Source organism: Microplitis demolitor, chromosome 10 (assembly GCF_026212275.2).
Source record: "Microplitis demolitor isolate Queensland-Clemson2020A chromosome 10, iyMicDemo2.1a, whole genome shotgun sequence".
NCBI classification, from domain to species: Eukaryota; Metazoa; Arthropoda; class Insecta; order Hymenoptera; family Braconidae; genus Microplitis; species Microplitis demolitor.
In genome coordinates this window covers 6585139-6608049 of record NC_068554.1, presented here as the reverse complement: position 1 = coordinate 6608049, position 22911 = coordinate 6585139, and the positions used below count along the sequence as shown (strand labels likewise).

At 25.9% G+C, this 22911-nt stretch overlaps 2 protein-coding genes across 2 annotated transcripts; both read left to right on the top strand.

The window, feature by feature from the left end:
• The first annotated feature begins 1104 nt into the window (after positions 1-1104).
• Positions 1105-11101, top strand: LOC103570481 (BCL2/adenovirus E1B 19 kDa protein-interacting protein 3). Its single transcript, XM_008548244.3, has 6 exons — positions 1105-1416; positions 3568-3739; positions 3838-3925; positions 8662-8741; positions 9690-9845; positions 9937-11101. Exons 1-6 carry the CDS (start codon positions 1377-1379, stop codon positions 9986-9988), a joined length of 588 nt encoding a protein of 195 aa, XP_008546466.1. The 5' UTR covers positions 1105-1376; the 3' UTR covers positions 9989-11101.
• A 1370-nt stretch (positions 11102-12471) lies between these two features.
• LOC103570480 (FHIP family protein CPIJ015043) lies at positions 12472-22837 on the top strand. Its single transcript, XM_008548243.2, has 9 exons — positions 12472-12840; positions 12991-13199; positions 15803-16057; positions 16138-16534; positions 18449-18616; positions 18691-19983; positions 21361-21559; positions 22424-22556; positions 22625-22837. The coding sequence occupies exons 1-9, from the start codon at positions 12691-12693 to the stop codon at positions 22746-22748; spliced, it is 2928 nt and encodes a 975-aa protein (XP_008546465.1). The 5' UTR covers positions 12472-12690; the 3' UTR covers positions 22749-22837.
• Positions 22838-22911: the final 74 nt, after the last annotated feature.

The following is a 22911-nucleotide window of genomic DNA, read 5'->3' as shown; positions in this document are numbered from 1 at the left end:
ATTATTTCTTCTTTTGCCAAATGATAGTAATTAAAAAAAAACGTTTAATTAAGAGAAAAATAAATTATTTAAATAATTTATTCAGAAATAGTAGACACTTGATATTTTTTAAAGTAAATATGTAGATTTTATAAACATTATTTATTATTTAAAGAAATTTGTCCTCTCTTTGTCAGTTTGTTTTTATTTATTTATTTTTTTTATTATTATTGTCGATTTTAATAATTGTATGATCATGAAATACTAATAAATACACAATGATACTGAAGTTAGCCGACGTCCAATACTTTTTGGATTTTTTTTAAACAATAAATTATACAAAAAAAAATATTTGAAAAATTTGCACCTGTAGTTTTGTAAATTTTCTACATGTGCATATTTTTAGTTTTTGTTTTTTTGTAATTGATTTTTTGAAAAAAAAAAATCCAAAAATTACTAATTGTCTGCTAACTTCAGGATCATAATACACATGCTCAAATTCTCTCATTCCTGTCGTTCAATTTTCCTTCCAATTTTTTTTTTATTTTTTACAGTAAAAATTGTATGATAATGAAACTAATCAAGCAACAATAAAAAATACGAAAAAACGAATGAAAGTTTTAGGTCTTATCAAGAGGGTGACGCCTGTACTTGATAAAAAAAAAAAGTTATAAATAATTCAGTATTAGTATAAAAATACTGGAAAAAAACATTGATATTAATAATTTTGAAATATTATTTTCAAAAAAATAAATCAAAAACGAAATGGACAAATGATCATTTTTTAGCGCGAAATTTAAATATATTTAGAATTATTGACAAAACTTTATATCAAAGTAATTAATGTAAAGTATCGAATCCATATCAAAAGACACAAAGTCAAAGGCTTGAATGATAAAATTGTCCTCTTATTATTTCAATAATATCGATATAGATAATTGTGTGAATTAAAAAAAAAATATTTTAAGTTGGTAGTATGTAAAAATCATAACAATAATTTTAATAACAATAATAATCATAATCAAGAACTTGAATTGAGTAGAGTAGTAGTATGTATTTACGTCTAAAAATGTACATGAATTGTGATTGGTTAAATTACATCTAACACGAGTCTGTCTGTTGACGTTTTGTTAAAAACAAAGCACTGTCCGGCAGGTCGGTAACATTTAACAGCAGGCGTCAATTGCTGGCATTTAATCATAAATATCCAAACCAAGTGCATCGTCCTCCGTAAATCGTATCAAACAAAATCAATTGATTTATAGTTTAACTTTTAATACTTTTTTTAAAAAAATTATTCTTGTAATTTTTTTTTTTTTTTTTTTTTTTTTTTTCAAATCAAACCCGTAAATAGTGAGTCAGTGTTGTGTATCGTTTAAAAAAAAAAGGTGGACGAGATGTCTACATCTAAATACACACTGGACGAAAGTCTTGGCGGTAAGTAATTTGAATTAAATCTAAATAAATTATTTTTAAAAAAATGAAATAAAATGTTACGACTTAATGGTGATACTTAGAAATATTTTTAAATAATAATCCAGCTGTCAAACAATCACCGCCATTTCGCGTGGCTTCCCCGCCAATAAAACGTATGTAAACAAAAACAACTCTTTTTGCGACGTACATTGTCTTAGGCCTTTTTTTTTTTTATTTTTATTTTATAGACAAACGCAATTACATTTTATGTCGCAGTTTTAATTAGTTACCTTATAACTTTTTGTATTTTGGAACCAACTTTTAAACTGGATTATTTCTTTTTTTTTAAATCTTGATTGTATAAAAATTTCTAATTTTTTTTTAAACATTTCGATTTTGAATAAAAAAAAAAAAATAAAAAACAATTATTTATACTGTAACTCGATAGTGTAAAATTACTCAAGCGATTACGTGTAATAGTTTATCTTATCGTTTTATTAAAAATTCCGGAAGTTCATGGAAATAAATGTAAAGAAAAAGAAAATAAATTAATGCAATATTAAATTTTAAGAAAGCAAATGTTTAAGTTCAATTATTTATTACCCAATCAAAACGATGGGATTCAAAAATTATGATTCGAAAAAATATGTTACAAAAAATCAAAACTATGGGATTCAAAAATTATAATTCGAAAAAATATGTTAGAAAAATTAATCACTGTTTGAAATAGACAAAGATAATATGTACAATAAATATGAAGATTGAATAAAGAAAACAAAAGAATGAATTTATATACTTATTGTATGTATGTCGAAGCTTTTTGTCTGTCGGGAATAAATTTAATCTCTATATGTATTTATTTTTATAACTAAGTTCAAAGAGAAGTAATAAAAGAGTGGGCGTTATTCATTTTAACAAAAGACTTTTATTTTTAATAACAGCAGCAGATTGTTTTTAAAAATTTGTCAGCTTATTTATTATTTATATGGTTTTAATATTAGACAGAAGGAAGTGCGAATCAGTAAACATGCAAAGGAATAAAGAAGAGTGGAATACGTGATTAAAGTCAGGATCACCAGCTCTCTTTTGCTGTCATGTTAATAGTCACGTACACACTTTTGCTTATATAGAAGCGAAAGGAAAAAAATTAATAGATAGACCTTCAAAAATTTATCTTTCTAATCTCCTTCAATTTACCATTCATATTTTTATTACTATTATTATTGTTATTATTGTTATCTTTCAATACTCCGATTTCAATTTAATTAAATCTTTATTTTTCTATTTTTATTTCCCCTCTGTTATCACAAATGTACTCGCGATTAAATTTACTACTTTAAAATTTTTTATTGATTTAAATAAATGTATTAAATGAAAATTAAAAAAATATTTTACTGTAATAAATTCAAAATAAATTTACTGCATATAATAATTTGAATTATTTAAATTTATTGCGATTGAGATGTAAAGTTTGATGAACTCTTTTTATTGCCACAAGAATTATTTAAATCAGTTGATTCACGAGATATTAATTCGTACATCCGTACATTTTTATACCTACTAGAATATTCTTTTAATCGTAAATATATACATTTTTTTTTCATTATATTTATTTTTTCACGGTTGAAAATTTAATGACTATAAATAAAAATTCATCATTATAAAAATAAATATTTATTTGCTATCTTATATAAATATTATACATAAAATACAGAAGCATTGATTTAAAAAAGTAATTAATGATAAAGACAATTATTGTGATTGAGTATCAAAGATCAAATTATTAAATTAAATTATCAATTATTTTTCATAATTAAATTAATTAATCCGTTCTTAAATTATGAAACTATTATATCTAATGTAAATTGATAAAACAAACCCGGGAAAAAATGTTTTTATAAAGTTTTATAAAAATTTATGAAGTTTTATAAAATTTAAAGAATTTTATAAAATCGAATAAAATTCTTTAAGACTTTGCCGTGAAATTTTATAGAATTTTATAAAATTTTACCAGGCTATTTTCAATATGAAGTTTTGTAAAAACATTTTTTCCCGGGCTTATAAAATTGTACAGCAAAAATTTAGAGAATTTTATAAAATTGAATAAAATAGCTATATAGTTATCAATTGAAATAAATGAGCATTTGTAAATTTAATTTAAATATTCAATAGAATCATGGGTAGAATTAAATGCGGTACCACTAGCTGATAGAATAACGCCTTTGCCATTTGGAAGTGGTGGTGAGGAATATCTTCGTCTACTACGAGAAGCCCAAAGGGATTCCACACATTCATCAGCAAGACATTCTCTAGCTTCATCACGAAGAGACACACCCAGAGATAGGTACTTAATTAAATCTTATTTGATCTAGTAACTCAATACTATCAATAAATAATATTAAAATATATATATATAAAATGTAATTGGATAAAACTTTGTAGTCCCAAGAGTCCACCCAACAGTCCGAATACCGAGCGATCAACCGACGACGATCTCAAAGGAGTCTATATAAATTACAGCTGTGCCAAGGTTAGTTAAGTACAATAACCCGTTTGTTTTATTTTTTATTCTTCTACGACTTAAATAATTCAACTTTCCCAGAAAATTTTTGAAAGTTTATTTATAATTTAAATATTTCATTCCATATTTAAAAAACTTAATTTAAAATCATTAAAATTAACAAAATAAAAATGAAGTGAGAGATAACTTTCACTCATAAAACCTTCATTGTTCCTTTTAAAGCTAAAAGTACATGTGCAACTAAATCGATTTGTTGAGAATTGCGTCACTGACGCTTACGCTTAAATATTTACACACTAATTATTATTATTATTATTATTTTATTTAAAGCTGATAATATTTACGAGCACTGATAGTATTTTTTTGTGATTACATTGGTTTTTTATTTTATTTTTCCAAGAAAATTTAAACTCTGATAATATCGACCTTGAATGACACGCGATGCACGAAAGTGTGTCCAGGAAATCGATGAGCTGCAGAGCATTGCTCTACAATCTAAACTATAAACTTTTTTTAATGTTGTGCTAGTACTAATTTAGTCGTCTTTGTAGAATGATTTGCAAAAAATATAAACTTAAAACTGTAAATACCAAGTATTTAAAAATTTCTATGCATCATCATGATGAGTAATCGTTATATTAATATTTTAAACCTTGTCCTCTGCAACATCGATCTGTATTGAACGCTCAGTAGACACTTTCATTGTTTCCTTTATTAAAACTTGAAGAACTTTACGTAGCATCATTTGAATATCTAGGTAAACATTGACATATGACGATAATTATCATTATAATATTGATATTGATAATGACGATGAGACAAAGTAACCAGGCCGCTCTGAGTATCACATTTCCGACCTACATCTTATATGTATTCTCGAGTATCGGTAACTGGAAACGATGTTGATGTCCTTTATGGTTCTACTCTTTACTCTCTAATTTTTTTTTTATTTTATATTATACGCTTACAACACTTGGAGATGAGACAACAGATTTTTTAGCATAGCAGCAAGAACCGGTTTTGCCAGTTTGTATACAAACATTCAAAATTTCAAACTTATAAAGAACTAAAGAATCATTTTTATTATTATTTAGTTTTTATTTCTGTGTATTTTGTTTCTTTTTCTTGTAAAAATATTGGTCAGGCCGTTAAATGTAATGACGAAAATTACATTTTTTCCGCATAATGGAGTCAAGAGAGGTCAAGACGTTGATGTTAATTCATGCAGCATACTACAACATTTGTATAATACTTACTACACGTTATATTACTGAAGGTTGTTAATCATGTCTTAGTATAAATGACGTTCATCCAATCCTGAGCTCGATAGCTGCTCACGCCATCCACTCTCAATTTAGCTTCTGTAATGTAACAAACTATGACATACTACTTACTGTTTATTGTATACAGTGTAGGAGTGATGAAAAAATATGTATTACTTCCTACACATAATTGTTTGACAGGTACTTGAATGCAATTTTCAATTTAATTATTATTATTATCTATATTATTAAGAGAATAAGAAAAAGTTTGTTCCAGCTATATCTATATGATAGAATTAGTCAATGTTATTAAATTCATGGTTTCTACTTTTTATTGCCAAGTATCGAGATAAATCGATTAATCTATATCATTCGAATTACATTCAAATGAATCTATATCATTCGAATTACATTCAAATTACGCGGGAAAAAGACAATCGTATTTGGTTTCTTTAAATAAATTAATATTTTAATTATTCTGTCACTGAATATGATGAGTATATATAACTATTAAATGTATAATTAAAAGAAAATGAAAAAAAAATTTAGTCTATACCATGTCTTCTAAGATAATAAAAATTAAAAAAATTTAATTTGGTATCAGTGAAAAAAAATATATTAGACGACTAATAGAAAAAAATTTGACTAGATTTGTCTTATTAAATTTCAATGATAATAAAAATAAAAAAAGATTCTAGAGTTAATTTGAGTGTAGAAATTTTAATAAACAATTAAATTCAAATCATATTTAATAAATTTGGTAGTAATACTCGAGCAGCCACGTAGTGACTATAGGTCGCTCGTTATTATTGCACATCTCAAATGCGAACGCTGTGTATACCTTATTATACAATTGAAATTATTTTTTCGACTAATTCACTCACGTTAAATTATCTCTACATTTTTTTATTATACTAAAATGGGGTAAATTGTATTCTAGTACAAAAGATAATTTATTAAGAAGTGATTTTGACTCAGTATTTAGTCGATTTATTATCCATTGATTTAAAATGAATTATTTTAATCCAAAAAAACCAGTGCTACATATGAATCTTCAAAACCACGAAAACTTTCGAAAAATATAATACATCGGCCTAAATTTTTTTTTAGAAGCTTTTGTATCTTTTGTCGCAAGAATCCTTATGAAAATCACGTCTAAATTCTTTTTGTTTAATTGTAATTAATAAAAAACTTAAAACCGGTAATTAATAAAAAATTTAGCTACCATTTATAATTTTCTATTTTTTTTTTTCCTCCAACTACTGGCAGCAACATTAATATGACAGTAGGATTAAAAAATAAAATGTAAATTAATAATGTAAAATAACGATTAAAATAATAATATAATCAAAGTACTGATAATTAAATAAAATATTAATAATTATCATGAGCGATTGAGATCTGCACTTTTGGATTTCCCAACATATTTTTTTTTTATCTCAATTTATAAAAAATTTATCGGAAACCATCAAATGAAATTTATTTGATAAAATGATACTTCTTATAACTTTAAAAGAAGAAAACTACCGTAGAGTTTTAATTTTAAATTTAATACATGTATATAAATATATATATTTATACATAGAGATATAATTTGATACGATTGCACAGATATCTTCTACGTGGTTGGATATATTTTAAACTCATGCCAAAAAGTTTATTCCCACGCAAGAAATTTGTCCACGAGGCGTTTTAATTGGATTTATAAAACCGTTTAACAAAAATAGAATCGGGCCGGTAACTATAAGAAGAGATTTAGCTAAACCTATTCACTTGTACATTCAACTCGTAGTTTACTTTTTTGCGGCGTAATAAGTTATAGTTGTAAGGTCACTCGCCTGCACCCAGATCTTTATATCGTATCGCTATCTATATCTATATAAGCATACATACACGTGTATATTTATGTACTTACTTTATATATTTTATTTTTATAAACTATCTTACACCTAGACTATTACTATAACACAAAGTTAGTAACAACCACGTATGTATAATATAATGTGTGAATTTTTAAAGATTCACAAGCATTGCCTTGTACTTTTTTAGGTCATAGTCTCAATAAACTATCTTAGGATAGGCTTTTGTTGTTTTTATTACTTATGACGCACTGTTATTTCTGTACCGTGACTTAAAGTTATTGCTGGACTATTAAACAATAAGCTATCATGTTTATTTGTTTATATAATATTGTTATTTTAATGCGTAATTTATTTTTTGTTTTTGTATTTGAGTCTGTTCAACTTTTGAGATTGTAAAGTAATTATCGGCTATGAATCACTGATCTTGTATTAATTTCAGGTAAACACAATAATCAATCTCGCTTGATAATTTTTTTAAATTTAATTACAAACAAATGTATACTCGTAAAATGGAAATATTTTTTTTTTTTTCTATTAAACGCCAGTAATTTAAAAACTACAAATTTTTTTTATGTGATTCTTTTATTACTCGATGCAGCATCGCTCGGAAATTGTTTTAGACCACTTATTATGTAGTTTATTCATATACATTTTAATTAATTTTGTAAATATCAATTCCGCAACGAAAAGTAATCGTATATTTTTATTTAATTCAAATAATAATTAATTTAATTAACTAGACGTCAATACAACAAAACTAAAATAAAAAAAGTGAATTTATTTTTAAATTAAATTTGTAGGGGAACTATTAATTTAAAAAAAAAATGTTTTAAACAAATATTGTGGGAAATTTAATTTGTTACAAAAAAGGTACTGGTATATAAATATTATTGACGTAGTACTGATTGTTTCAAAGTGATAGAGAAAATAACAACGACCATTCATAGAAAAATATGTTCAAATTTTATTTTTTTACTTTACATTACAATTAAATAGAAATAATTGGATGTACGTAAAAATAACATGAGATCTTTTTTTTTATAGAATCTAATTAGCTGCTAAATTGTTCATGTACTTTTTTGTCATATTTGCATTTTAGCCAAAATTTTGATTTATTTTTCTTTAATTTTTTAATATAAATTTAAAAATTTGTGGTAAAAAAAAATATATATAGTTTTATTTTTATTTTTTGTATACCTTGTAAACTACATGATCGATCGATTCGAAAATCTATTCAGATTTAAGGCTTGATGAGCCCTTTCGATTGTTATCAAGAATGTTCAAATCGGTCGATTCGTTTCAAAGATATCTTCGGACAATAAAAGTTTATGTACACATACATCCACACGCTAACACACACATACACACGGTCGTCCATTCGGAAAAAGAATATCTTCCTATGACCTCAAAACGTCGACATCTGATGAAAACTCGATTTTCGAAAATGAGACCGAAACCAATAATTTCCTTTTTTTTGAAAATTTTAAATTTTTATAGCGAGAAGTTAAAAAATTAAATCAACATTCTGCGAAATGGCGGGAGTACTTGTAGTAAATATTTTAATTTAGCAGATAAAAATTTGTATAATTAATAAATTTTAATTAAAAATTTTTTTTTCTAGGATGCTGGTGAGTTGTTAGTCAAAGGATCAGATTGGATGTATGATGACTGGTGTTCACGTCCAGATCAAATGCCTCCAAAGTAATTTTAATTTGTTTTTAATAAATACGCAGACTAACTGACCTCTTAGTCTTAATACTCTTTAGTTGTCACCATGATAACTTTTGTTCTGATTTTACTTTTAATAACAATTTATCTCTACTGTCTACTCAGAACATCTATTTTATTGATGTTAATTAAAATAATTATATTGCCAGTAAAACAAATCATGGCTATTTATAAATATTTGAATTCAAAGACTTGGGTCACCTAAAAACACTTACAATTATAACATTGTTGTAACTAATTTTAGTTTAAATAATAAAACGTTTAATGGCAAATAAATAATGTTGTAGATCGGGATTTGTTGATTAGTTTATTAGATGCCGCAAAAAAGTATTTAAATTTATTGCATAATAAATTATCTAGTTCTTTAAATACAAATACTTCCTCAAACAAGTTAATTTATGTATGTATTTTAAAAACGACCTAGTTTCAAATAAATTAGTAACTAGGGTATAGTTACAATAGATAAAACTTTAAAGTAATACAATTATAATTACTTTGAAACGAATGGATAATATTTATTTAGCTTATTCTTAATAGTATGAATATAATTCATATAAACAAATATTTATTCCACGTCAATTTTCGAATTATCTGTAACTTCTTAAATTACTCGATTGGAATAGATAAAATTCTGACCTGTAGTTTTCAAATATTAAATTTTTATTTAATGGAGAGCTTGATTTTTATAGAAACCGAAAATTTAAATTATTAGAAAAAATATTACAATTTTAAGTCATTCAAAATAAAATTTTGAAATTACTCGTAAATTTTACGAATAGTTCGAGAATTTAAAAATAATTCGTATTATTCGATTAGAAGTTCGAATAGAATAGTTCGATTCAATTCTATACGAATAATTTGTAAGTTAAAATTATTCACACATCCCTATTAGATATTAATCAATTGTTATATTTTTTTCAGGGACTGGAAATTCAAACACCCACTGGGTATGACCAAAAGGAAAACTTACAGCATTCGTACAGCTAAGGTTGGCAAAAATGGGCTTTTCTCCAAGGAAGTTCTCTACACATTATTCTTGTCTAATTTGCTGTCACTTATCATTGGCACTGGGTTTGGGTAATAATTTAAACAACAATTTAACAAAATAAATAAATATATCTTTATTATAATTTAATGAAATTAATAAATTTTATTTATATTTAAATAGAGTATGGTTGACCAGACGAGGACTTATGATGACACGCGTGGCTATTGAGTGAGCTAGTCAATAAATACATCGTACATCACGATTAATTATAAGAATGACAAGAATGAGTACTGAGGTAGAAGAAAGACTGAAGAAATGGATTATTGGAGTGAGCCTAATTTAAACGAGAAAAGTTAATAAATAATGAAGATTCAATTACGTACACATCACGCTGTTGTCCACTATTTTAGCTACTTTACTGACGAGGACAGATATAATATTATATACACACATATATATATTTCTGAAGTTTAAAATAAATTTTCTACCTTTGGTACGATAGCTGTGAAAGAGTCTAAGTGATATTAAAAGTACGAGAGTGGAATAATATAGTGTGAGCAAGTCCATTTTATACTATTTCTAAAATATTTCTATCTATGTTAGAGTGTAGATTTATTAGTATATACTACTGATGATCAAAGAGGATTTGTTTTTTTTTTTAGTTTCGTTTCTTCATAAACTATAAATAAATTCGTCCATCATTAAATATGTAGTCGATTTTTAAATTTTTCTTTCATTTATTTTCTCTTTCAAAGAATATTTATGAAGGAATTTAAATATTAGACACAGTGATAAAATGACAAAAAAAGTATTTATGAATTTATTTGAATGAGAATAAAATTTAAAATGTCATGAATAATAACAATTATAAATATCAGAGTAAATTTAAATATATTGATTATTTATTGTCAATGCGGCTCCGTACTCCATAGTCGATTGGATTAACAAATATTTATATTAATATATATATATATATATCTATATATTATTAATATTTAAACATAAATATGAAAAACATTCTCTCAGCGATCAGATATTTCCATTATTTTTAAATTAAGTATATAATCTACGGTAATTGTAATGTAGGCATTATTTACGCTGAAAAATTATTTTATTTAATTGTGTATTAAATTGGCCATTTCGCAATTAATGTTTCATAATAATTAGTCATATCAATTGCATAAATTAATAATTTTATATATATTAATCACACAATTATTATTTTTTTAATTAACTATCTTATTCATTATTGACCCATAAAAATTACTTTATTACTATTGTATTTGTGTTGTTTATATTCTAATAACTGTAATCATAATAATTAATAAAAAGTTTTATAAATTTATATTACGGAATTATTATTATTTTATTTTTAATTTATACTTAGATTAGAAATTATTTATTAAATCTTTGTTGCTTTAGTGTTTGCTGATGTCATTTAAATTTTCATTCTATTTCTAGGCAGTAAATAATTTGATCGACTCTCCAGAGAGTTTGTCAGATTTATTTAAAGCCGTAAGATGGGCGGTGGCGTCTGAAGGTTCACCTATAGTTTACAAGTCCAATGATATTCATGCTTGTAAACTTTGCTACTTGAAATTGGTTATTTGTCAGTTTTTTGGCATCTCGCCTATAAGTGTCTGGGAAGTGTCTTTCGGAACACTTTCGATGCTCTTTCGGAACACTTTCGGATACTTTCGAAACACTTTTGAGCAGATAGATACCTGTCAGAAACTTGTCAAAAACACAGATTTCACATGATAAAAAATTTCTCAAATTCAATATCCTGAATAAAATTTTAAGGGAAAACTTTTAGAAATTCCATATTCTCATAAATAATTTATTCAAAATGGTCCCAGAAATAGAATTTTTGAATTAATGACTTCTCACAATCTGCAAATTTTTTCGTGGGTCTCTAAATGCATTCAAGAAGTCAATTGGAGTGGAAATGAAAATAGAGTGAAAACTGAATCCAACAATTAAACTGTATGACAATACAAATTCAAGGGAGGGTATGTTCGATAATTTGCAGCCAAGGTTCTAGGCTGACAAAAAAGAGCTCTTCCTGAAAGCTTACTCTAAATTGTTAAAAAATAACAATTTTGACAGATACTTGCGCTCTGTTAGCCCTCAAATTAAAATCATCAGAACCCGAGATGTTTACACTCCTTGGTATATCAAAGCTAGATGTCCGAATGGTCATAAACGTATTCTAGCACAACTCAGATTGGCGAACATCTATCGATGTAAAATCACGTGCAATAATACCTGCTATTATCTCACACCTAATCAACAGTGCAAATTATATGGCCTTGAATTAGAAACAGTGAAGCATATCATTCTTCGGTCTCCTTCCTACATAACGCCAAAATTTAAATATATCGGATCGTCAAACCTAAACCTAACCCGCTCTACTAACTGTCAAGTTGCTGGACCCCAAGCCGATATTATTCGTAAGTAGAATATTTTAATACACGATGTAATGGAATTCAAATTGGAAACAATAGAAAATCCAGTGATATTTCGATAATTCGCAAATTTTTCAAACTTAATTTTTGCTATTGCTTAATTATTTTTTATAATATAAATTTTTATAAACCTACCTTCGATTATTGCTGGCAGATGGTATTTATTTTTAAATAATTCCCGCCACAACTGATATGTAAAACCGCTAGGTGGCAGAAGTTTTTTAAATAAAAAAATGGACAACTTGGAGATGGCTGGAGGTGTTGTGTGTTTCGTAGTTTCGTAAGATGTATTAGTTTAATACAAGTTATTATACTTGGTTGATTATTTGTATCAAATTTACATACTCTACGTATGTTAAATTTTGTGTAAAAAATGTAATTATATACAAAAGTGTTATTTATGCAATAAGCTGGATTAATTTAAGTGCATCACTATATAAAACAAAAATAAGTTTTAAAAAATAAAATGAGCTGGCTAAGGAACAGTCCTCTGAGAAATAGTTTAAACAAGCAATGGTCTAGAGATTCACCACCCAAGGATGCTGATCCTGGTGCTTGTTATGACAGCTTTTGCAAGCACTGGCAACAAACTAATGAAATAATAAAACAAACAAGAGTAAATTTTATTAATATTCATTTTTATATTTATATTTATATTATACTCCATTTGTTTATACATTCTCATACTTTATCACACTATTTATGTATACTCGTATTAGTCAGTATTTAACCTTGAAATAATAATTTATTTCTTTACAATTTACAGTCATCAACAAATTCTCCAGTATACGATGACATCGTCGCTGTCATAAATCATATCGATCAAATGATAACGTTGTTATTAGTTGAATTTCAAAGTAATTTTAATTTTAAAAGTCAACAATTATCTGCGTCATCTCATTCGCCTTGTTTAGAATATTTGTTAAGTGAAAATTTACTTGAAATTGTTTACGAATGGAGTCTAAATGTTGGAAGGTATTTTATCTTTTATAAACTATTTATTTATATATCCCTTATCGCTGTTTTTTAAAAACAGTTTCATGTTTTTTATTTTACAATTCATATTTAAATTTACTGTATGTTGTAACTAAGTCGATAAATTTTTATGGTACTGAAAGTAGCAGAGATTAAAAATTTATTTTTTATTTTAAATTAACAAATTAAGGGCATTCTCAGACAGTACTTCCCACTTTTTTAAAATATGCAATGACTCAACTGTCATAACCGAACTAAAATTTTATTTTTATTTATTTATTTATTTACGCCATGCGGCAATTATACATTATTTAAACAATAGGTAAAAAATAAATAATAAACTAAAACTACTTATCAAAGGAACAGATAATATCTCAGGGATGATAAAAAAAAGTTATGAGAAAAATTTAAAATAAAAATATCAGCAAAAAATAAAAAATATCACTTATACATAAATAATATCCAGCCACTTTGCGACTAAAGAAATGACAGTTGATTACGTTACTAAATTTCTAGCGACACTTTTGAATTTATTCGCCGAAACACAAAAAGTGTCAATCTCAGATGCAAATTCGTTGACTAACTTTGATATTCTGTACAATGGAGCTCGCAAAGAGTAGCGTGTTTTAACTTTTGGGACAACGAGTACTCTTGATGTTCTCACTTTAATTCATTAATTAAAAAAAAAATTAAAACTTTAATTGAAAAAAAGACAGCGTAGAAGTAATTTCGCCGAGATATAGAATTTGAAAAAAATTACTTATAGTTGGTATCAATTGGGAGTGAAACAAAATTTGTTAAATAAATTTCATGCCAATTTTGTAATTTTAATTCGAATTTTTAAATTTTGTAAGCTAAAATTTATTTAACAAATTTCGTTTAACTCCCAATTGATATCAACTGTAAGTATTTTTTTTAAATTCTATATTTCGGCGAAATTACTTCTACGTTGACTTTTTTTCAATTAAAGTTTGAAATTTTTTTAATTACCCAAGTAACACACTTGCCGATGAGACTTCTGTAAGATATCAGTCTTTAGGCTACTTTTTGACCTATCGATAAGGCACCAATATGTTAACAAAACGATCAGAAATTCATGTCACCGAAAAAATATCTACTTAAAAGACTTGACACAAGTGACGACAAAAAGTAAAATACATATAGTGGTAAAATAAGTCATCTAAATGACTTTTTAATTGAAATAAGACAGGAAAAACAATACAACTCGGCTCTGTCTCCGGAACCAACATTTGCATGTCGTATTTATACCAAAAAAATGACTTTGAGACAAAAAAATTGGTCTTATTCTTTTAAAAGACATCTTAAAGTTGACTCTGTGCTACTTGGGTAATTAATTAAATTTTGATATGCTTATGAGAGTTGAAAGTCATTGAAAATTTTTAAAAAGTCGGGGACCCTGTTTAAGAACGGCCTTAAGGGCAAATTGTTCAAAACGGATTTATTTTTAATCCGGGTTTAAATTATTGCTGGTATATTTATAAATTACCATTGTTAATTAAAACCCGGTTTGAAAAATTAGCCCTAAATACTTGAAAAAAAAAAAAAAAAAAAACATTTTTTAAATGCGTCAGTAATTTAAAAAAATGTTTTGTTCTTGTTTTTGTAAGTTTTTTTTAATTACAAGTCCTTAATTTTCTGAAACTTTAAAATCATCGGATGTCTGCTACTATCAGTTGCATAAATTTTTTATTTTTAGCACTAAAAAATTATTTTATCACTTCATTTAAAATAATTTTCATGATTCACTGTAGTAATTAATGTAGAAAGCATGAGATACTTGTTATTAATTGAATAATTATGCAGACACAACAATTTTATTACATATTTATTTGTATGCTAATTAAATTTTTAAGTCCATGTGCGATTAGATTATTTCTAGTTTCCAAGGCGTAAAGATAAAAATGAAGCGACGACCTCATAAATCTAAGTAATTTTAATATTATCATGTGAAAAAATAATAATAACCATAAGAACCATTCAAAATAATGAAATACATTGAGGAAATCGTCTTTTAAAATTTTTTTAGCTCCAATAATTATTGATAATTGTTTAATACTAAATTTATAATTAATATTAACGCCACTAAATTGCTGTACAATTTAATTTACAAATTATTACTGTTTAATATCTGTATACAAATTTATAAAATTGATGGTCAGGCTGAAACTTTTTGCAAACTGCAAGCTAGAAATTTTTGTTTTAATTCACAAAATTATTCACGGGTTTAAATATTTTTATTTTCCATAATTTTTACACGAATTCAATGCTTGTGTTTTTAAAATATTTAATTTATTTCTGCTTTTCTATATTTTTTTTACACAATCTTATATTTATTTATTATATAAAAAAACGCTCAAAATTACGTTAATATTTAATGACTGGTCATAAAATAATTGTTTTTGCTCGGAAAAAAAATTATTAATATATTTTTATGTCAGAATAAAATTTCGTACTATAATATCTAAAAAAAAAAAATTTCGCGCGTTTTTCTAAAAAAATAATAATGTTATAAAATTGTTGATTTGCTATTATCGTAAATATGAATGAAATTTGTTATTTAATTATATATTTGTTTAAATTAGGTACACGAGTTCCATAAGATTAGAGTTAATAAAATTATTTGAACTAATAATAACATTTAATGGGCCTTTAATAGGCCATGAGCCCATAGCAAGGCCGTTGTTGAAATTATTAGAATTATTTATTGACGACATAATGCCATTTGATATAGAAAAAAAATTAATAATGTTACTTAATAGTATTTGTGTAGCTTTAATGCAAAATTTAGCATTATTAGACGTTTTTTTTCAACCACATGCTGAAAATGAACAACGCAAGTAATAACAATTTTTTTTATTTATATTATCGTTCAAGTATAAGCACTCTATGTTAATGATGATGATGGTTTGTGTTAAAGGTTCATTATCTTTACATTATTGTTACCGCACATGCATAGAGAAGGACCAATCGGACAGCAGGCACGTGATGCGATACTACTTTGTATGGCGCTATCGAAAAAAAATGACCAAATAGGAATTTATCTGTCGGAAAATTCAAATGTATGTCCAGTTTTGGCGACTGGTATAAGTGGATTGTACTCATTGTTGCCTCGTAAACTTGAAATTGAGTATGAAGATTGGCACAGGTTGACACCAGATGACGTAAATGATATTCCGTCTCTAGATCATTTGATGCAGTGCTTTGAATTTTGTAATGCAGTTGCACAAATAACACACATGTCCGTTCAAAAACAATTACTAGAATATCTTTATCAAGGATTTTTAGTTCCTGTTTTAGGTCCAGCACTTTTACAAGTATGTAAAATATATTTTTTTGTTAATAATACTTTTGCAGAAAAATTAGAAAATAAGTGTCACGTTTCCATCAAATAAATTAATTAAATAAATATAATTTATTTAATTACAATTTTTTTTAAATTAATTTTAATGCGTTTGAACGGAAATATCGCTGATGAGTCTTTTTAGAACTTCAACGCAGTCTATCTATAGACAAAACAAAGTGTCTACGTAGATGAGAATTAAACTGCCTCAATGTTCCCATAAGGAACCTGAGATGCAATACTGTATTAATTTTTTATGTATAATTATGCAGTATTAAAAAAAAAATCAGTTAGTCTGAGGACTCAGCAGAGGCTGGTTGCTGAATCCGAGCTATCAGTCTGTCCTTTTTTCTCTCCATTAATTATACAATAAACCTAAGATTAATATGGATAGCCATAAGATCCACTTAGGGCTATAACCCTGAGGGCTCAACAGCAGTTCGGGTTTCCTCTAAGTTTCCTAACAATCTTTTACCTGATCTCGTAAATAATAATTACATAGAGTTGAAATTAGTAATGGAAATATTTAAATTCGCGAAAAATAATCAAAATTGAATAATCAATGACCAGGACCCGATGGGGGTTCATTGACATCCCAATGAGGCTCAACCTGGACATTATAAACATTTAAATTAATATTGGAAAATGTTCAGTATGTAACATGAGTAAACAAATTAAAGGAGGACACTAGTGAGAAATTTTGAAAAAATCAATTTTTTTTATTTTTGCATCATTTGATAGTTTATACTTTCAAAAATGACATACTAAAATTTCTAGTGCATATCTCGAATAGTTTTTTTGAGTTACAGCCATTTGAAGAGCAGCTGCTTATCGGTTCTCGAAAATACATTTTTCAAAATTGGAGCAGTTATAACTTGAGGACAAATCATCCGATCGATTTGATTCACTGCAGCTTCTTTTATATACGTTTCTACGTACTATAAAACTCCAATTTTCCGATCGAATCAAAAATGTAATTTTGGCAGGCCAAAAATCATCAAATTTTCGCGCAAAATTTGAAATTTTTTTTTAAAACTCCGTCATTTTGTAAAATTTCAATTTTTTTCTTAGTCCAAGGGTCATGGTACGGAAAATACCTTCTAGTTTGATAAAATTTTTGGTTTTTTTGATTTTATGCACTGTGAAGGTTGCTATCTCTGTAGTAGTGGGAGACTTTTTTTTTTTAGAGCGTTAAGAGATTATGAATAACTCGTTCAATTTTGAATTTTTTGGTCCAAAAATTTTATCTTGTATTCATTATATATTCAAAAACATATCCTTAAATCATTAAAACATTCCATGCAATAGCTTTCTTGAAAAAAAAATCCGGTCATTTTTTTTCAGGCGGTTACATTAGTGGTTCCCCTTAATAATGATTTATTATTAAATTGAAAATAAGTTATGAAATAATTTGATGAAAACAAATTTAACTCTAATCAAAATTCTAATAACTAAAAATTAGAATTAAAAAAAAAAAATTTAACAAAATGAATAGCAGTCTTATAATTTATTTAATTTACTTTAGAATGAGTACCCACATGACTATACGTTTAAAAAAAAAAAATTTTAATTCTTGATAAAAATTTAAATCCAAATAAATTTTTTTTCTTGATAATTTTGTAAAAAAATTATAAAAATAAATGAACTAATTGATAATGACTTAGTAATAAATTTAAACATCAAATTATTGAATAATTAAATAAAAGAAAAAAATTCAACTCCAATAAAAAATTCAAAAACTGAATTAAAAAAAAAGAAATTTGTGAAAAAAAGAATAGTTGAGTCCTGAAGTTTATTAAATTTCTTTTAAAATAAGTACCCACATGACTATAATTATGTTATTACAAAAATAATTGTTGAAACTATAAATCCACATAAATTTTTCTAGACTTCTCTTGATGAATCCGTCGCAGCTACAGCATACTTAGATTTATTTTTTCGCACAACAACGAATCCTGGATTACTCCGTGTACTAATAAAATTTTTACTCGAAAAGAATTATGACGATTGTCGCATACTCGATACATTAATTCAAAGAATCTCAACAAGATCAAGGGTAATTATATTTTTTTACCTTAAAATATTTAATCAAGTAATTATTTATTGCTAATAAAAAATAACAAATTACAGTTGTGCATAGTAACTCTAGCATTTTTTGAAACACTAGTAGATTTAAATTGCGAAGACATAATGCTAGAGTTATGCTTGTCAGCATTATCACCATGCTCACATGTAATGTTATCACAACGTCGCAGGCTACGTGACTTTGATTTATTTGGTAATACAGCTAAAAAATTTTTATCATTGCGTCCCAATTGCTGTTTATCATGGCCTCTAACATCAACTATTTCTTCGTCTTCTTCCAATTTATTTGAGCCAAATAACACAACTCCTCTCAATTCATCATCATCATCATCATCAACAACAACAAGTACAAATTTTAATTCATTAGGATTTTCTGGATTTAAACCCAATGAAAGTCTCTACGGCAATTATTTTGCGTATTTATATGACGCGAGACAAAAAATAGTTGCATGTAATTTAGCATGCGCCAACTGGTCATCAACATATGACGGTGTTGATGATAATGATGATAAAGACAATGATAATGAAGAAGATGATGACAATCAAGATGAAGATGAGGATGAAAATTTTAAAATAAAATTACAAATGAATCATGTACAAAAATTATTTAAAAATTTATCTCATAATAATATTTTAGATAGTGTTAGATCATTATTGGATTACGATGAGAACAATCATGTCAATTATAATATTAGTGATATTATTAAATTAGATGATAATGATGATGATAAAGTTTTACAAAGTACTGAGGTAATAAAAAATGAAACTCTTGAGTCTGATATTTTAAGTTTATTAAACGAACAAGTAGATGTAAGTAATAAGGATAGTGCAACATATAAAATTGAAATTTATAATGATAATAATAAGTCAATAACGAATGAGGAACCGACAAAAGTTGTCGATCAAATGTTTTCGATGGGTGAGAGCAGTGGGTATGAAAGTTTGGCAATGAAAAATTCATCTGAATTGTCGTCGATTGATGATGATAATAATGACGGGCTTGATGATAAAAATGATGTGTTGTCTAATACTGAAGAACATAAAGCTGAGAGTGTGATAATAAATAAAATGGAAATAAATACTGATAGTTGCAACAGCAAAGGGGCTGTGAAAAAAAAATTATCTAAGGATGATTACTTGCACAGTAAACCTAACATTGGAATTTTTTTGGATGTACTTTTAAAAAAGTTAGAGAGTATGACCAGTAATAATTTGTATGTTAATTTACATTTAACTGGTTTAATTAGCAGGCTTGCTATTTATCACCAACCGTTATTACAATCGTTTTTATTGAACCCGTCTTTGGTGTTTCAACCTAGTATTAGATCGTTATTTCAAGTAAGTCATTTTATTTATTTATTTTTAAGGCCATTCTTAGACAGTCTCCTCCACTTTTTAAAAATTTTCAATGACATGCATAATAAATTTTATTAATTAGTTAAAAAAAAATCGACACTTTAATTGAAAAAATATAAAGATGAGTGTAAAATTTTTAAAAAATGACTTACAGTTTTTATCAATTGTTAAATAAACTATAGCCTACAAAATTTGAAAATTCAGATTATAAAATTGAAATAAAGATTTTACTGAAATTTACTCTTCAAATTTCGTTTTTAATCTCAATTGATCTGAACTGTAAGTAATTTTTTTTCAAATCTATATCTCAGCGAAATAACAATATTGACTTTTTTCAAGGAGGCTAAAAATCAGGAATTATCAGGGAATTTAATGCAACCGAAAAATATCATGGAAATGTCAGGGAATTCCGAAAAGTATCCGGGAATTGAATTACTACAGTTCAAAATTTAAAAATTTTTCAATAATACACTAGTTACAAAAATTAAGTGATATTGAAAAAATGTCAAATTTTCAAGTGATTTTCAACAGGTTGTAACTCGAAGGAAAATGGTCGTACGATAAAAACAAAAAAAGCAAGTTTTAGCTTAAAGTGTCTAGTTTTATGATCTGGTCTTAAAATTTTTTTTATTATGTACGATTTCGGAGTAATCTTAAGAAAACTATCGAAAAAAAAATTTACCAAGTTTTTACTCGTCTTCAAAACGGTTTTTGAGCTGCAATTAATTTTTTTCGATAATTATGATTGATTTTTGATTGCTCCGGAACCGTGAATAATAAAAAAATTTGAAGACTAGATCAGAAAACTAGACAATCGAAACTACAGTTCGCCTTTTTGTTTTTGTTGTATGACCTATTTCCTTCGAGTTACAAACTGTTGAAAATTACTAAAAAATTTAAAATTTTTTTAGTATCCTGTAATTTTTGTAACCAGTGTATTTTGAATTTATTTGAATCATAAAATTTCTTATTAAATATTTTAAATTACACATTTATAACATCGAATAATCAAAAGTAGGCAATACTAATTTATTTTATTGCCATTTTTTATGGTTTCTCGCATGGTTTAACTATCAAATTTAATTATTCAAAATGATACGAATAAAATTTCTAAAACAGGGCAAAATGTAAAAAATTTTACTGGAAAACTAGGAATTATCAGGGAATTTTGAAATTATTTCTTTGTGGCCACCCTGTTTTTTCATTTAATGCTTAAATTTTTGATTAAGTAATTAATAAAATTTTAATATCATTACGACAGTTGAGTCATTGAATATTTTTAAAAAGTTGAGGTATGTCCGACAATGCCATTAATTAGCTTTAAATTATTACACCTTACATAATTATTTTTAATGACAGATTTTAGCTTCGCTGAAACACAAAATGGATAAATATTTATCTAAAGTTGAAAATGTTGATGAATTAGTTAGACAAGCTCGTATGTTTTTAATAAACCGAGAGTTCAGAATTATTGGCGCTAAAAATAATCCTTCCATGTCAAATTTACCAACGCCAGTAATGAAAAAAGAATCATTAAGTCAAGATTCATTTATGAGAAGTAAGTTATTTAATTATTTTTTATCTAAATTCGTAATGTAAATAAATAATAGAGGCGTTTGAATCTAATCGAGTAATTTTATTTTATTGAATTATCTGAAAATTTTCGATATCAGTCAATTCGAATTGAGAAAATTCCGATCAGTATTCAAATATTCAATTTTCATTTAATGGAGTTTTTTAAAGCAACCAAAAGTAATTTTTTCGTGGATTCATGTCTGAGCTCTATTTACCTCTGACAAAAATTTGAATTATTGAAAAAAATATTATAATTTTAAATCGTTCAAAAAAAAATTTTTGAAACTATTTGTAAATTTTCATATTTGTAAATTTATCAATAATTCGAACATTTACGAATTTTCCGAATAATTCAATGCGTTCGAATTGTACGCACATTCCTAATAAATAACGATAAGTTAATAATGTTTAAAATTACTATCATTACTATATTTATTTCAAAATTTGTTCAAGAAAACTCACTTTTATTCAAAACATTAAACTATCGATCATTTTGATTTTCTTAATTGTTTCAATTATAGAACTAATTAGCATTAATAATTATACTTGCGACCAACCGAAAGTCGAAATTGTAAATCTATAACTCTCTTTTATTTTGCCAAACATTGCAGAGTCAATTTATTCTCGCCATAATTTAAGTCCACAGAAAACTTTTTATAAATAAATTTCAAATAATCACTTATTTTCAGCAATTATAAAACTCATTACAAATTTATCAGAAAGTATTAAATTACGTGACTAATTGATTTTTATTTTTTATTATACATACTTATAAATCGTTTTCCACAATTTTTTAAAGATAGAAAACTAAACTTACTTTGATGATAAAATAAATTTTAAATTATAGATGAACCAAAAAGACGAAGTTTGACTTCATCATTGACTCAAATTTTCAAATTTGGTAACAGTAGCCCTCCACAAAGTTTAAAAACTACAACCGCTGAAGATTTACCTGAACAAACCCACGATTTTAATTTTAAGTACGTATAATTAATAAAAATAATCAAATTTTTCTGCTTATATATTTATTTTTTTATTGTATTTATAGATATCCAGTCGTAACACCAACCCAACACGTTGTTATTTGTGCCGTTATTATGGACGAGTGGTTAAAAGAATTAGCAGCAATTACACAAGAACATTGCGTGTTATCGTTGAATAGTTGGTTGTAATTAATATAGTTATAACATAACAAAGAATTTATATAATATGTAAATTAATCAAATGTATATACAATTAACAGATACATAGATTTATGTAAAAAAAAAAAAAAAAAAAAAAAAATTACTAAGGATAATTGAAATAAATATTTGTTATTAACTTATTTTTAAATAT

Excerpts from the sequence above, each read along its gene's own strand:
- LOC103570481 (XM_008548244.3), top strand. The coding sequence starts at position 1,377 with ATGTCTACATCTAAATACACACTGGACGAAAGTCTTGGCG. Across the intron at positions 1,417-3,567 it reads ACTGGACGAAAGTCTTGGCG|AATCATGGGTAGAATTAAAT; the intron begins GTAAGTAATTTG and ends AATATTCAATAG. Across the intron at positions 8,742-9,689 it reads CCAGATCAAATGCCTCCAAA|GGACTGGAAATTCAAACACC; the intron begins GTAATTTTAATT and ends TATTTTTTTCAG.
- LOC103570480 (XM_008548243.2), top strand. The coding sequence starts at position 12,691 with ATGAGCTGGCTAAGGAACAGTCCTCTGAGAAATAGTTTAAACAAGCAA. Across the intron at positions 13,200-15,802 it reads TGGAGTCTAAATGTTGGAAG|GTACACGAGTTCCATAAGAT; the intron begins GTATTTTATCTT and ends TGTTTAAATTAG. Across the intron at positions 19,984-21,360 it reads GTATTAGATCGTTATTTCAA|ATTTTAGCTTCGCTGAAACA; the intron begins GTAAGTCATTTT and ends TTTTAATGACAG.